The 14266-nt window shown below is 43.6% G+C and overlaps 1 protein-coding gene across 1 annotated transcript in view; it reads right to left on the reverse strand.

Annotated features, from left to right (window-relative positions):
• Positions 1-200: 200 nt before the first annotated feature.
• The window catches only part of KIAA1244 (KIAA1244 ortholog), a gene marked incomplete at its 5' end in the record, with an annotated part of 49931 nt that continues 35865 nt past the window's right edge, over positions 201-14266 (reverse strand). Inside the window, 9 exons of the mRNA XM_010161434.1 lie at positions 201-392; positions 1151-2381; positions 5947-6077; positions 7604-7735; positions 8376-8478; positions 9109-9223; positions 9975-10151; positions 10684-10812; positions 13477-13621. Of these exons, the coding sequence (XP_010159736.1) occupies positions 201-392; positions 1151-2381; positions 5947-6077; positions 7604-7735; positions 8376-8478; positions 9109-9223; positions 9975-10151; positions 10684-10812; positions 13477-13621 (2355 nt within the window). The remainder of the gene's footprint in view (positions 393-1150; positions 2382-5946; positions 6078-7603; positions 7736-8375; positions 8479-9108; positions 9224-9974; positions 10152-10683; positions 10813-13476; positions 13622-14266) is intronic.

Genomic DNA, 14266 nt, shown 5'->3' on the forward strand with positions numbered 1-14266 from the left:
AGCCTCCCCCGGACACACTCATGCTTTGCCTCCTTTCCTATGGAGTGAGGGACAGAGTCTCAAGTGGATAGAGGATATACACTGACAAGCTCATTGTTTCTTAATTGATCACCAACTAATCAGCAATTAATGAACCCCGAATACGCCTTTGCTGTATACCTTGGATGACTTCTCTCCTTTGCCACAGAGCACAGCTAGGTTTAAATGATGATGTCGTAAACTCGGCCCACTCTTCCCAGCCATTCCCGTACTGCCTGGCGGACACGGATGTCTGTCACGTGGCAGGTCAGCTGGCTGATACAGGGGAACACCGCTGGCTGCAGGGCTGTGAAGGTTGGGTCTGGTAGGGCCTGAATCTGGTTGAGAACTGTCAGCACCATGTTGGTCCATGCCTACAGACAAATCGGATAGAAAAAGAAGACTCTTTAGAAGAACTTTCTAAATAGATGAGCCCATTGGCTGAGGCAGAAGATAAGATACCTGGTGGTTGCAGCTTCGTGAAGAGGACTGAGTAATGCTGGCATAATCATTTAATGTTCCCTTTGTCTCCCTAATTCCCATTCAGTACTCTAAGTCATTATTTGACTTTGTGTTGCAGGTACCATGCTCAGCCTTCATCACCTTTTATTTCATCCCACAGTGAACAGAGACTTTGAAGTTTGATGCTCTCACCGCCTTGTTCACTTGGACACGTGAGCAGGTGGTTTCTGTTTAGCAAGAGCACCCACTATTTCTACTGTGTAATTAACAAAAACCCCTTCTTAAGTACTAAAGCACTGTGACAAGCAGCGTGACATTTTCAGAAGCCTTAAGTGGGCTAGAGCCCTTAGCAGTAAGCAATGAGTGCACTGCAGTTTGTTAGTTCTTAGGACTAAGTGCAGCTTTGGCCCCAGTCACAGAAGCTGTCTCAAAAGCTGTACCAGTATGTGCCTGATAACACTTCCCTGGAGATTGATTTTCTTTGGATAAGACAGAATCAGGTTTCTAATCAGTGCCAGCTGATGAAATATTCAGTCCTCATCACGATGACTTCTTTATGTAACAAAGACATTTAATGCAGAGATTATAATTGTAATGAATAGAAAAAAATATTTACAGGCATCTTTTTAATTATTGGTATGATTTTTCACATACTACAAGTATGTCCTACCTGTATCTGGGCCTCAGCATCCCTAACAGATATATTCAGGGAGCTGACTGTGGAACCTGAGCGTGGCCTCTTCTCCTGTCTCAGGATCTCTGGACCAGCACTGAACGAATGCCTCATTTGACCTTGATCTATAAGATGTTGTGGCCGCTGGAGTACAGGCGAGTCTGGCCCTCTCGAACCCAGGAGCTCCCCTTTCTTTTCCACTTTGACCTCTTTGGTGAAGGACGTCATGGCCTGTTGCTGCTTTCTTTTCTTGTATTCTGTCATGAGCTTGGAGATAGTCTTGTCAGTGGCTATGGTATAGATCTTGTTGCCAGCGCTCTCCCACCATTCCTTTTTCCTGGTTTGCTCCTTTTTCTCTGCTTTGGGACTTAGGGGTGGGGGTAGCAGTAACATTTCTCCACTCCCTCCTCGGGGTGTCAGGCTGTCTCCCAGTTGGTCCCTGATTTGACTCCGGTCATCTTCCGATGGGGTGTCCTTCCCAGACTGCCCTCCGGTCGATGGGGTGGAGGTTTCCGAGTGAAAGGATGGCAAAATGAAGAAAGGGTCGCCTTTGAACACTGGAGGCTCCTCTACATTATTCTCCAGGTCCAGATGCATCTGGATATAGTTGTTGCAGAGTTCCATACAGAGCTTATGAAGCCGCTTGATGAGCCATCCCCAGTCCGCGTTGCTGATGGGCTGTACGCTCAGAGACGGTATTCGAGCCCTCCACTGTCTCTTCTCCTTCCCTCGTGGGGGACTGACCTGGGCCGTTTCTTCAAAGATGTCTTCATCTTCAGAAGAACACTGCTGTGACGAGTCCGTGCTTCTCTCGTCATCCTCAAAGAGGATCTTTTTCACTTGCTCTGCAGTGATGTTCTCCTGGTTTGTCAGGATGGCGCAAACCAAAGCGTGGAAGTAGATGTTGAAGCTCATTGCTGACTGGCGATACAAGTTGGCAGCTCCACTAATGCCAGACACCTTCTTCAGCAAACACTTCAACCCGGGTCTGGTGTCAAACTCTCTGGCTGTTCGGTACGAGTCCAGCAGTAAGTCAAAGATGACAGCCAGGTTTTGCATGGAGATGTACCTGAGAAAACCAGCCAACTTGTTTTCTGGTACTTGTAGTGTCATTTTCTCCTCCAGGTTAGAAGGACCTTTCACAAATTCTTCCAGTAAGATGTCATATAAATTCTGGAGCAGTACTTGGTGGGACAGCAAGCTCACCACTATTGTCCTGAAAGGAATACTTGGTAAACCAAGCATGGGAATGAAAAAAAAAAAAATTAAATTAAAATGGTGCACTGTGCTTTTACTAGACCTACAGGAATACTTTGTATTTTAGATTCTAACATGGAAGATGCAAATGAAAGGCCAAATTTTCACAGCCCTGTTACAAAAAAAGTGGAGGAAGATAAAGTTGTCCACAACGGCCTTTCAGCTACTCTTTCAAATACTTTCCTGGAAGGGAAGACACTTAAGTCGCTTAAGAAAAACAGCTGTCCACAGCAAACACACTGATGGCACTCATGCAGAGGTTGTACTAAAACAAAGCTCTACCATAATTTTTGCCCCTTCCTCCAGAGATGTCTTACACTGAGGGATTAAATATTCTGTGTTCCAGTTTCATGGCGGCTGCAAGTACGCTCAACATGCCAGCCCCCTGTAACGGAGGAATTTGTTCACACACAGGTATGCAGCACTCCTGCCATCCGTGCCTGACAGTATTTTCTATTCTTGTTGCTGAACTTTGAGTAAGTTGAAACGTCCTTAAAATTCCTCCACCAGCATTCCAGCCAACCTTAACCTTGCCATGATGTACTGAGGCCAAAACTAGTTTACTACTTGGTTTCCATTTCCAACAATGCCAGGACCATTTCTTAAAAATGAAACAAAAGGAGCCAACCAACCAAACACCACCTACAGAAACGTCAGCAGTGGAATGGAGCACGCAAAGAAGCTCAAGTCTTGCTGAAGGCACATCTCACTCTTTGCTCTTAGGACTTCAACGTGAACACTGAGAGCCTAGCATGGACATACCTATTCCCAACCCTCTTTCTCACACCCAGCACCGGGTGATTCTTAGCTGTGCTCCTGCTAGAGAGATGCTGCGAGTTATTCTGGATCACACCGATTTTTGATTTGCACAGGGAACCCAAGAATGGCAAATTCCTCCAACCAAAGTTTTCAGGTCATTTACCAGTAAGGACCATGGAGAGGCTCACAGGAAAAAAGGGTGGACAGGGTTGTCGTTTGGTATCATCTCATCGATTTAAAATTACTTAAAGGCATTTAAAAAAAGCCTTTGCATAAGATCACAGTGGTGATGTTTTAAATGGAGCTGATGCTCTCATGCACACAGTAATACTTGTTTTGATTTAGGGAGCTATGATGGGTCACCTTTTAATCAGCACTGCTACCAAGTGAGGAAGAGATTTTTCAGTTTGCTTGCAATACTGAAGTTTTAGGTCTAAGTCAAAGAAAATCTTCATGCAACAGGAGATGTTCAGTTGCAGACCTTTAATTTTTTTGTTGCAAAAATTACTCTACTTTCATTAAATGACTTTCAAAAGTGTTTTCAAAAAATCAAAACACAAAGGCTAATTTTTTTTGAGAAATCATATCAAAACTCATGTTTTGAGAATGCAACATTAAAAGAAGAAAGAAAAAAAAAAAAGGTCAGACCAAACTGTGCTTCTGGGGTTAATTTACCTTGTCAGTTGGCTTACCATGAGTCAGCTGTCAGTGCTGATACACATCAGCAAAATTTAGTAGTCTTATCTGAGAGTGCTAAAATCTTGGGGATTAATACATACATTAGAGCTCTTTATGGGGAAGTCGTTTTCTGCTGTAAAAATCATTAGAGGCTCTGACTCAGACAAGCTCCTAAGAGCACGTATAAAGCTAAATGAGCGCTTGCATTGATTTCAAGATACTAATCCTGTTCTAAAAGCAGGATCAGAATGAAGGAGATCTGCTTTCCTTGTAATAGCCAAAAAGGTAATTTACAAGGAGAGTTTAAACCACCGCTGAATTCCAAAAAAAAACCCGAGTGCAGAACTATAGTGAGGACACACAGTGCCAAAGCTGGTTAAGGACGGTATTTTCTTATTCTGCCCAAAGTTTCAAACTGAAACACATTATTACTTGTTAGGAAGAAGAAAAGCTCCCTTACCCCAGCTTCCTGTGAAACGATGCAGCAGTAAGGAAACAAAAGCAAAAAGGGAGAAGAGAAACCCACTAAGGTTAAAGGAAGACTTTTGAAAGGCCACAGTTACTAGCATGCAAGACTGGCATATTACTGCACTGCTGTAGCAAATAATACAAAAAACAGTGGCACAGTCAACTTCTGAGCCCTGTTCTGGTGAAAAATGAGCATCGCTGGGCTAACATTTGCCTACCAGCATATACACTTCTGGCAGTGCAGGCAAAGTGCAGCGTGAGAGCATTCAGAGTCTGTATGAACTGCAAGCTCCATTGATTTGTTTGTTTGAAGACAAGCAACATCCACACTACCTTTACAAATGCAGCCTGTTAGATTGCATGGCCTTATGAGAGGGGAGTATCCCAGCCTTTTGCTCTGCATTCATTGTGACAAGAAGAACGCACTGCAAACCTTTGGATAAAGCAGATCTTCTCACACCGGGAAGGAAGGGTTTAGACTGTGATCTCAACCTTCCTTCCTCTCTGCGCAGGGCCCTGTTCTCTGAAGGCGAGACAACAGAGCACCTGCTCTTGGGGAAGACTTGCGTACGGCTGCACAAGAACAGAGGCATCTTGCACGGTCTTTCTTCCTGTCCATCCAGAGAAGGACCAGCACATTCTGGCTCCTTGTTGCAAGCAATAGTTTAGTTTTGAATCAGAACCCTTGAAGTGGTACAGAAGCAAGTTTGGTGTCTAGTGAAAGACAATATCGTGCCATGCATTACACACCTTGCAATACAAACACAAATCCTGAATGCAGCATTCTAATTCTTGGCCCTGTTGGTGTTACAGCAGTTGTTCCAACAACTGCGTGCAAGCAAAAAGAAATATTCCTTGACAGGATCAGATTGTCAAGCAAATGCATGAGTTTGAAGTGGTAACATACAGAAGGACTCCCACAGAAATAAAGTGCCAAGCAAAACCAACTTTTTTTAGATCAATATGCTAACAGTTTTGCAGCTTTGGACATGGTCTCTTCAATTTATACTGCTCCAGCTTATCCATTAACTTCTTCTACCTTCTTAAACCAGTAATAGTGAATTTAGAGACCATTACTGAAGCAGACATGACTTCATTTGCCAGGTATCGTTACAAACATAACAGTACTTCCAAAGCTTTCTTCAAACTGGTATTTTTAACTCCAATTCTTAAAGAAAAGAAACTCAATAGTGGAAAGATTTTCCTAGTATTTCCTATGAGTATTCTTAATTTACTCCGCATTTCCTCTACTTGAAGGCTGTGTGTGACCTATGTACCTTCAGCTATTTGTCACCTACACATCTGTATTATCTTTAGAAGCATCTTCCTTGTTTAGCTTTCTAAGGGCCACACTCCAGACCCTGACACATGCTCTCCTGTAACTAACAGCTCCCGCGCGTGCCTGCTCACCAGCGCATGGTCACGGGAACGTTTGGAGAGCAGACAGTAGTAAACTGTTGTCTCCTGTGTCACCAGACCGAATTTTTATGTGACTGTGGTGTATTTCTTTTATTTTTGATGAGACCTATGGAGAGGCACGGTTTGCTAGGCTCTGTTCCCATCTCTGCCAGCCTGACAACATTTTTATCTCGCTTTGAACGAGAGGGTGTTTGCCTGAGACGCTATTTTACCTTCTCTGGGTATGCCCGTTTGGTTTCTTATCCGGTGGCAGGTCAATGATGAGCACACACGACTGGGCATGTTCAAACCCTTCCTTGTTGCTAGGGGTCTTTGGGGAGCACTGAGTCTCCAGCATGAAGACCTAGAAAACAAGTTACACAAATCAATCAGTTCAGCACTTGTTCTGTGTCCTTGGGGGGGGGGCCTGAGAATAGGATTTCCTGCATTGTGAAAGATCTGTTACCACGACTTAAATTGCAGTGATAGAGAGAATGCCAGGTATCCCCCAGACAGACTTCCCTGGAGCATGCTGCTTTGGTAAAACAGCCTCAGAGCCATGGCTACCTCCAGACACCCAACCGAGCCCAGGGCAAAGGACAGACGGCTTTTTCTTGGAACCTGTGTAAGGCAGCGAAGCAAGCCTTCTGCTGTCTGTATGCTGCCATCAGCAAACACCATGCCTAGTGGAGTCAAGGACCTGTCTGCACTGTACGCCTGTTGTGCCAAGAAAGGTTGGTTGTTGGAACGGTTATTTCAGCTGTGACAGATACTCAACTCGCAATTGCTTGAGTGGGAAACAACTGTCAGTTGCTGTAGCTTTGTGGTTGTGTCAAATCCTCACTGAGAAGGGCTCAGGGAGTGCCACTGACAGTGTATACACGGAAAGTATAAATGCCACATTCCCTGCTTTCTTGAGATCTGTCTCTTTAAATCTTAATTTAAAACATTCTTTCCCAGGCAGATTCTGCCAGTGCCACGTTATTTGTGATCACAAAACCTGGTCTGTGCGTGTGTCTCAGATTTTCAAGCAGCATCAGGGTATGATTAATCAAGCCAGAAATTGACACCAAACATCTGTTGGCTCTTCCAGTCCAGCTGCTTTTCCATGCTGAAACTGTCGTACAGTATTTACAGTTTTACGGTACCCTGCAGGTCGTTAAGTTCAGTCTGCTCTATTTCACCCAACTTGTTTCATATAACCACTTTCATAAAATGAACCACCTCCACTGTAGTCAAAAGGACCCCGAGAAGGTTGTCCCCAAGCTTATTCTGCTGATTAGGAGTTAGTGGGGAGTTTTAAATCATTTGTTAAATGTCAGCATCACCCTCTAGTTCTCAGTAGCCCTTCTCTGCAGTCTGTGTCCAGGTATTTATGGAGCAAAAAATCTGCTTTCCTCCTCAAACTCTGTTTTGACAGGTTGAACAAATCTTGTTTTTCTAATTCCATATCATAGTCTCTGTTTGAATGTATTTTTTGTCCTTTGTAATGATCCTGCTTTAACAGAGTAATTAAAAATGTATATGACATTCGTGATGGGAATTCATAGTGCCATTACTGTTTTTCTCTGTCAGAAACGTTTCCACAGATGCGTGCTGGGGTTCCTGTTTTTAAGGGCACAGTAGGCTCATCATCATTTCTCCTCAGGCACCTATGCATCTTCCCCCACCCTACGCTTTCCTAATTCCTACTTACAGAGGGCAGTTTTTCTTTTCTCTAGTTTATAACTTTATCTCAGTACTAATATTAGACAAATAAATGTTAGTCTGGTGATGAGAAAGTCTTTGCCCATGGGGGGTGTGGGGAAGGCAGTGGTAAAGACGCACTTTCATACAGAAAAGCCCCCAGTGTACAAGGTTCTCCGAGTTCCCTGAAACGTCAGTCAGTACCTGTTGTGCCATGGCTCTGATTCTCCAGTACTCAGCTTCAGCACTCGGCGAGAGGGAGGGGGCTGCCACCTTCACTTCACAGGCATCTCCACTAAAGCTTTCAGAACCACTGTGGAAATAGCCCAACAGGTTCTATAGAGAGACACAACATCAGACGTTCGCTGTGCGTTAAATGAACTCACTGACTGTAGCCACTGTCCGGCCTGTTCGTGTGTAACTCAGGATTCAGAGTGACCTGTCCCATCACCATCAGCCGGTCACCTGCTATTTGGCTTTTGATGACGTAAAGGCATTACAACTTCTTATGTCATCTGGCTTGTGATGACCTAACAGGATGTTTTTGTTACACGAAAGATAGTGAGGTGAGAAATAATCTATATGGAGCGTGCAGCTACAGGATCAAGTAAGCAACTTTGTCTTCTGTCTAGGTGTAGCCAATCCAGAGGAACAAACAGATCAAAAGACAAGTTTTCACCTACTAAACTCTTCTAATTTCATACTGGCAGGGCTATTTAAAATAAGTCTGGACTACCAGTGACCAGTATTGTCCGCACATGTTTAGAAGAACTGATTTCAATCTCTGCTATTGACCCAACATCCTTCATTGTGAGTGAGCTGACAAGAGAACAAAAGCTACCACATAATCCTTACACTTCTTTTCTTGGCTCTGTACCCAAAAACTTTGCTGAAAAAGAAAAAGCAACCTGCCAAAAGTGAGTGAGTCCCTAACTGGCGTGATGACATTCTGACTGTCAGCAAAGAGGTGGTTTACCTTTACTGGCTCCAGAGTGGCAGAGAATGCATCCTGCAAGGCACAACACGCAAGCCTCCACATCTCTTCAGTAAAAACAGGCCCCGCCGTCACTAACACATACCTGCAAGGACATGGGGAAACATCACCAAGTTCAAGACAGTTCTTACTTGTAACAAGAGAAGGTTGAAAACAGAGCAAAAGGCCTACTTAGTAGCCAAGTAATGATACCCAATTTCCTCAGCTGTTAGCCTGACCTATTTTTGTAATTACACTGTAGGTTTGACTCCTTCCTCTGCTTTTCCTCTTTAAGTGGTCAGCTGGCCAGGATAAGCACCACACATTCTGTAAGTATATAATGCAGTGTTTACTTTGATGATGACTGTAATAACCTAAGGACCGTGAAAGGTATTCATTTCCTCTAAAGACCTGTGAATTCCAACAGAAAGACCCTTGATTATTTTTCCTAAAGACTAATTACTGATGAACTGCATCTACAGTAATGTACAAGTGCTTATTCTGGGAATGATACACATATCAATGCCCAAAATCACAGGTTCTGAAACAAACAGAAAACAGCAAGAAAAGGTCTAAGATTCAAGAAACTCCTAAAATCTCTAATTCAGATAAGAAGAGACTTCTTATCTTGTAGACTTCTTCTGAAGATGTTAGACAACTTTACCAGTCAGAGGTTCTTTGAAGCTACAAAGACGTGGTATTTTTTAACGTGCTAACAGTGAACAGACTGTGTTACCTGATGCAAGAGCAGCCAACTCTGGAAATAATTTCTGTCGGTTCTGCTACACAGGCTACCAGCAACTTGAAAAGGTCTTTCAACATAGTATTAATCATATTTTCATAACCGATATCTATAAGGGAAAGACACAGACTGGTGTTAACATCACTGCCTTTGCATTATAATTAGAGATAAACAGTCTTGCTACACTTAGTGCTGTTCAGAGACATTGCAAAACCAAATCTTTTTGGGCAGCTATCACTAGAGTTTGATTTTGAAACACGTATCACACCAAAATAAAGTAAGAATGGTTCTTTTGACGTTAACAATATAAAATGTCTGGGTTTAAGTGGTACTGGAGAAATCCTGTTAGATCCTGTTTCTTAGTGCTCTTCAGAGATGTTGCGAAACCCAATCTTTTTAGGCAGCTATCACTAGAGTTTGACTTTGAAACACATCACACCAAACTGAAGTAAGAATGGTTCTTTTGACGTTAACAATGTAAAATATCTGGGCTTAAGCGGTACTGGAGAAATCCTGTTAGATCCTGTTTCTGAGTATTCTAGTTCTTTAAGATCAAAGCCTTAGGATCTTCTTTTGGAAAGTATAATAGAGACTGTGATGATTTAATGTTGAAGATAGCCGTGCTCTGACTGTAAGCTGGACTAATTAACTTTCCTACATCACTTACAAGTTCTTTTTCTCCCCCATAATTTTAAACCCTAAAAAGAAAGAAAACAACCCCAAACAAACAGAAATTTTCATCTCTCTTCCTCTTACTTTATGCTTGAGTAACCAAAAAGCAGTGAAGCCATCTCCCCAAGCAGCTATTCAGTAACATGACACCGATAACTGTCAGCAGATGTGACACTGCAACGACATACCTGAGTGTATGAAGTTTTGAATGTGCTCCACTACAAGTTCACAGGAAAGGCCAATGGCGTGTTTGAAATTAGCAGATGCCACATCCCAGTAGGAATGGTCACCATGGCTGCGATGGAGCCAAAGAGACATCGTCGGAAGAAGAAGATGTACGACTGCATAAATGCCAAATCCTGGGCCTTAAAATAAACACAATGATGGTTGTATACTTTTGCTTACAAAGTCTGCATGCACAAATTGTCTAGCTGTTCCCAGCGTGGGGCCAGGAGCAGTGCTGAAGAAAGCAGGTTCTGAAACGGTTTTGTGGGATGAGAGGGGCAAGCCGTTTTGGGTCTAGTTGTGAGACAGTATATGAACATTTAGCCAACTGTTCACCTGCTGTCCTTCCCGGCAGGTCTCCAGGACTATATAATTTTATTTTTCCATTTCCTGGACACCAGAGGAACACTTTCTGCAGCTAGGAGATTGACAGAATACTGCACCTCTTTCTCTGGGCGATAAATGTTCACCATACTCTTAAGATGCCTTCTGTCAACACAGAACAACGCGTTAACTGCAGCAACAGATCACGCTCCGAGAAAATCCCTTTCTACCTGAGAATGTGTCTGTGCAGTCTAGCCTGAGTAACACACTTAACAGGAGTGGCTTAGGATTCTAAGAGGTTGGGGTCAGGGCTCTAACAGCTCACATTTTATCAAGCCCTTTCATTACCAGGTGTCTTGGCAACGTCCCTCAGCAATTCAAAAAGCAGATCCAAAGTGGGAGGCTGGTGCTGGCGGGGACAGTTGGATATGGCAGTTGTTAACTCTTCCAGCAGAATAATCCAGACACTGATAAGGCCTACAAGTAAGGAAACAAAGATTAAAAGCCATGAGTGAGGTACTGCGTTATCCACAGGTGGAACTTGCCCTCAGAAAGTAACGGAGGCTAAGGAATTATTCAGTTTAAAGACCATGGGTTCTTGCACATTCACTGTTGCTGTGTAATGGCTGTGGGCAGTATCAGTTTTTGAAATGATGGTCTCCTCTTCCTTCCCTTTTTACCAAGTTTGTGTTTTGTCCCATCCTTCCTCTTCCACGTGCATCTTGTTCTGGTCTTATTTCTTAGTTTACTGCTCCCATTCATCCAGTCTCTTTAATCTTGCAGGGTTTTGAAAAGTTTTTTATGAGGGCATTTTACACATCTCACTACCATTGCAAATGCTGCCCAGAATGGTTTGTACCTAGTTAGGTTATGCTTTTAGGTAAGGATCCTAAGATGACTAGCCATAATTTAACTGCCTCGGTGTGGTACCCGGAACTGAGCAGTAATAATGCCCCATGAAGTACCATCAGGCAGCCTCGCATGTCATCTTCAGATGTTGAGCAGTCACAGACAGCAGAGTATTAAATGTGGATATGGCACAGCTGGACAACTACCAGAAGAGCAGTTAGCATACAGGTAGTACTGTGAGTTGATATCTACCTTAGCAAACCTGTATTCCTACAAGATTATGGGATACCACTACTTTTCAGTACAATTTTGAAGACGATTAGGAATTGATGCTCTTTAATTTTTCACAGATCACTTGAGTACTTGCTAGATCCCCATGATACTAGGAACGACTAGAAGGGTCTTGCATATTACGCCCCCAACACTCCTGCAGTGTTAAATTCTTGAGTTAGGTTTCCTTAAAAGGCTATGGGTTTATGAGGCTAAAGCAGATTTTACTTGGGTTCACTAATAAGCCCTTCCTCTCTGCCACTGGTAGCCATATTGATGTAGTCTGTGTCTGCATGATGCTTGCTGGCTAATTGGGTTCCAAAGGCAAAAAACCAAAAAGGCTGCAAGGGAACTTTAAGATGCACTGAGTCTGCTGACCACAAGAGTCTTCCTGAGAATCAAGGAAAACACAGTGAAATCATTAATTAGTAACTGGGTTGATCATTTATTTATTCACAATGTTTCCACAGGGCCATATGTACAGTGACATTGTCTGGAGTCACGCAGACTTTAATGATGTAGCTAGATAAGGAAACAGCACTAATCCCTCAGCACGAAATCTGGGTATCTTCAAATCTGGAAGAACCAAGTATGTTTTAGAAACACCCTCCTGACAGCCTGGCATGGAATCAAATACACTGTGACAGTACACTGCACCACCGTACGGCACAGCAGGCTAAATCATTCTGCCCCGCCTCGGTACTGACTTCCAGCGCCAGAATGCCAGATGAAGGGGTCTTGTGTCTTTGTAAAGTCAGTTTGCCTAACCATGTTCTCGTACCATTACTGGCTAAATAAAAACTGGGTGAAAGTTCCAGTGCCGAGCTCTGACAATAACCAGGCCAGGAGGTTTCTTTGCTGCAGGGCGGCATTTCTATTCACAGCAAGCAAGGCACCGATAGGCAGAACAGTTGGCAAGCGGTGCTCACCTGAGGTGGGGAGACCCCAGGCAAGCCTCGAACCTGACTCAAAGCAGAGGCTTCAGTGACTGGGGTCTCCCACATCCCAAGTGAACATCCTAAAATTTCCAGAGAGAAAAAAAACAAGTGTAGAAAATAAAAGCTGTTTGTTTGGGTTTTTTAAAAAAACAACCAACCAAAAAACCTAGGCCTTGTGGTTTGCTTTTTCCAGAGAGCAGCTTTTCTCTCTTTTATCCAGGATAGCAGTGGAAGAGGGCAATCCCTGTGGTGGAAGAGCCTAGATAAAAGTAGGTACCAAGAGTCTTTCTGGTGAGGCATGTGAGCGAAGTCAGCCTGCTTCCTGTCTGGTTGGAGCTGGCTCTTCACAGGGGCAGCCAGGTGGGAACAGCTCCGTAGTTCGGATATTCAAGAGTGACTGCACTTTTTCGAAGGGCCACCATGAGCCCAGCAGCAGTGAGGCTGCATTCCTCTACTGCCTGGCTCCACACAGATCTAGGTCATCAAACACCCGATTAATCCATGACCCATAAGCACCACACAAATAATCAGAAAGACAAATGCTGCTTGTTTTTCTGGAGATCAGAGCACTTTTTACGGACTTTAGAAACACACCACTTGGCTCAACAGACCACGGGACATAAGTCTGGAAACATTTAAACAAGAATTCTTTCTCTTTCTAACCTCTAACTCAGCACTGCTGTTTGTTCTGTTAAAGGCAGACCTGCCCATATCGACCGTAGAAGGTTTTCACTCCTTTACTCCAGCTGTGGTCTAGAAAATATTGTTGTGGTAGCACTCAGGAATACAGACCGGTTGTATTATGAACATCAGGGTTCTTAAAATGTTATTAATTAAAATATTTTAATCTTGTCCCAAGAGAGGGGTTGTAGTTTTCTCATGCATGAGCCGTGCCTTTTAACGTACAGGCGGCGACGTGACCTGAGCTTCCAAGCCCAGTGTTCACACGTGCGTGTGTGTAGACAACAGGGAGGCAGTCAACTATGAGGTTTTTTCCCCTCCTTTTTGCTTTCAGCAGCTGGCAAAATTTACGGCGACACGTGGAAGAAGCAATTGATTCATTTGGTGCTTTCAACGCACTTACCAGTGTCGTCATCAAAGTCAGAAAGGATGCACTCGATACCATCCTCGCTGCTGGCTGACTGTTCCTGCACTCTCCGGGGCAAGTTCACCAGCCGGCCGCTGAGGAAGATGGGTTTCAAGGGCATTTTGTAGATTTTGGCTAACAACTTGTGGAGGGGAGAAGAGGGAGAGTGGAAAGAAAAAAAAAGATAAATATATGTGGGGAAGTTTGTAAAAGTTATCACACACAACACAGGTATGTACAGTAAAATCAAAGCTCTGAAAGCAGCGTAATGCCAGCATCTGCTCTGTTCATCCAGCAACAGCATAAATGAAAAACACAACTAGAGGCCAGAAGACTTCTGCTCATTGACAACTAAGGGGAGAAAGAGGGGAAAAAGGCAATTTAAACGACACAGTTTTGGGAAGGGAGTGTGCTCCTTCCTCGTTAGTGAAAGACACTGACAAGTGAGGGGAAAAAGGCAATTTAAACGACACAGTTTTGGGAAGGGAGTGTGCTCCTTCCTCGTTTGTGAAAGACAAATGTTACTACGTACTGACTGCACCTATGACCTAAGCAGCTGCATTAGCTGCACACAGAATACTTCAGAGCTCTGAAGGACACAGTACATACTGATAAAAGGACATGTACAGGTTTACTTCAGAGCTTTGTCACCTGGGTTGTCCATTACACAGCAAACACAAACACTGCAGAGCCGTGCTATAGCTGGGATGCTACCAGTATTTTACCGACCCTCCTAAAGCAAACGAGGTATTTGCAATACACGGACAGAACTTCTTTTTAGTCATTC

This window comes from Eurypyga helias, unplaced genomic scaffold (genome assembly GCF_000690775.1).
Source record: "Eurypyga helias isolate BGI_N326 unplaced genomic scaffold, ASM69077v1 scaffold3281, whole genome shotgun sequence".
Taxonomy (NCBI): domain Eukaryota; kingdom Metazoa; phylum Chordata; class Aves; order Eurypygiformes; family Eurypygidae; genus Eurypyga; species Eurypyga helias.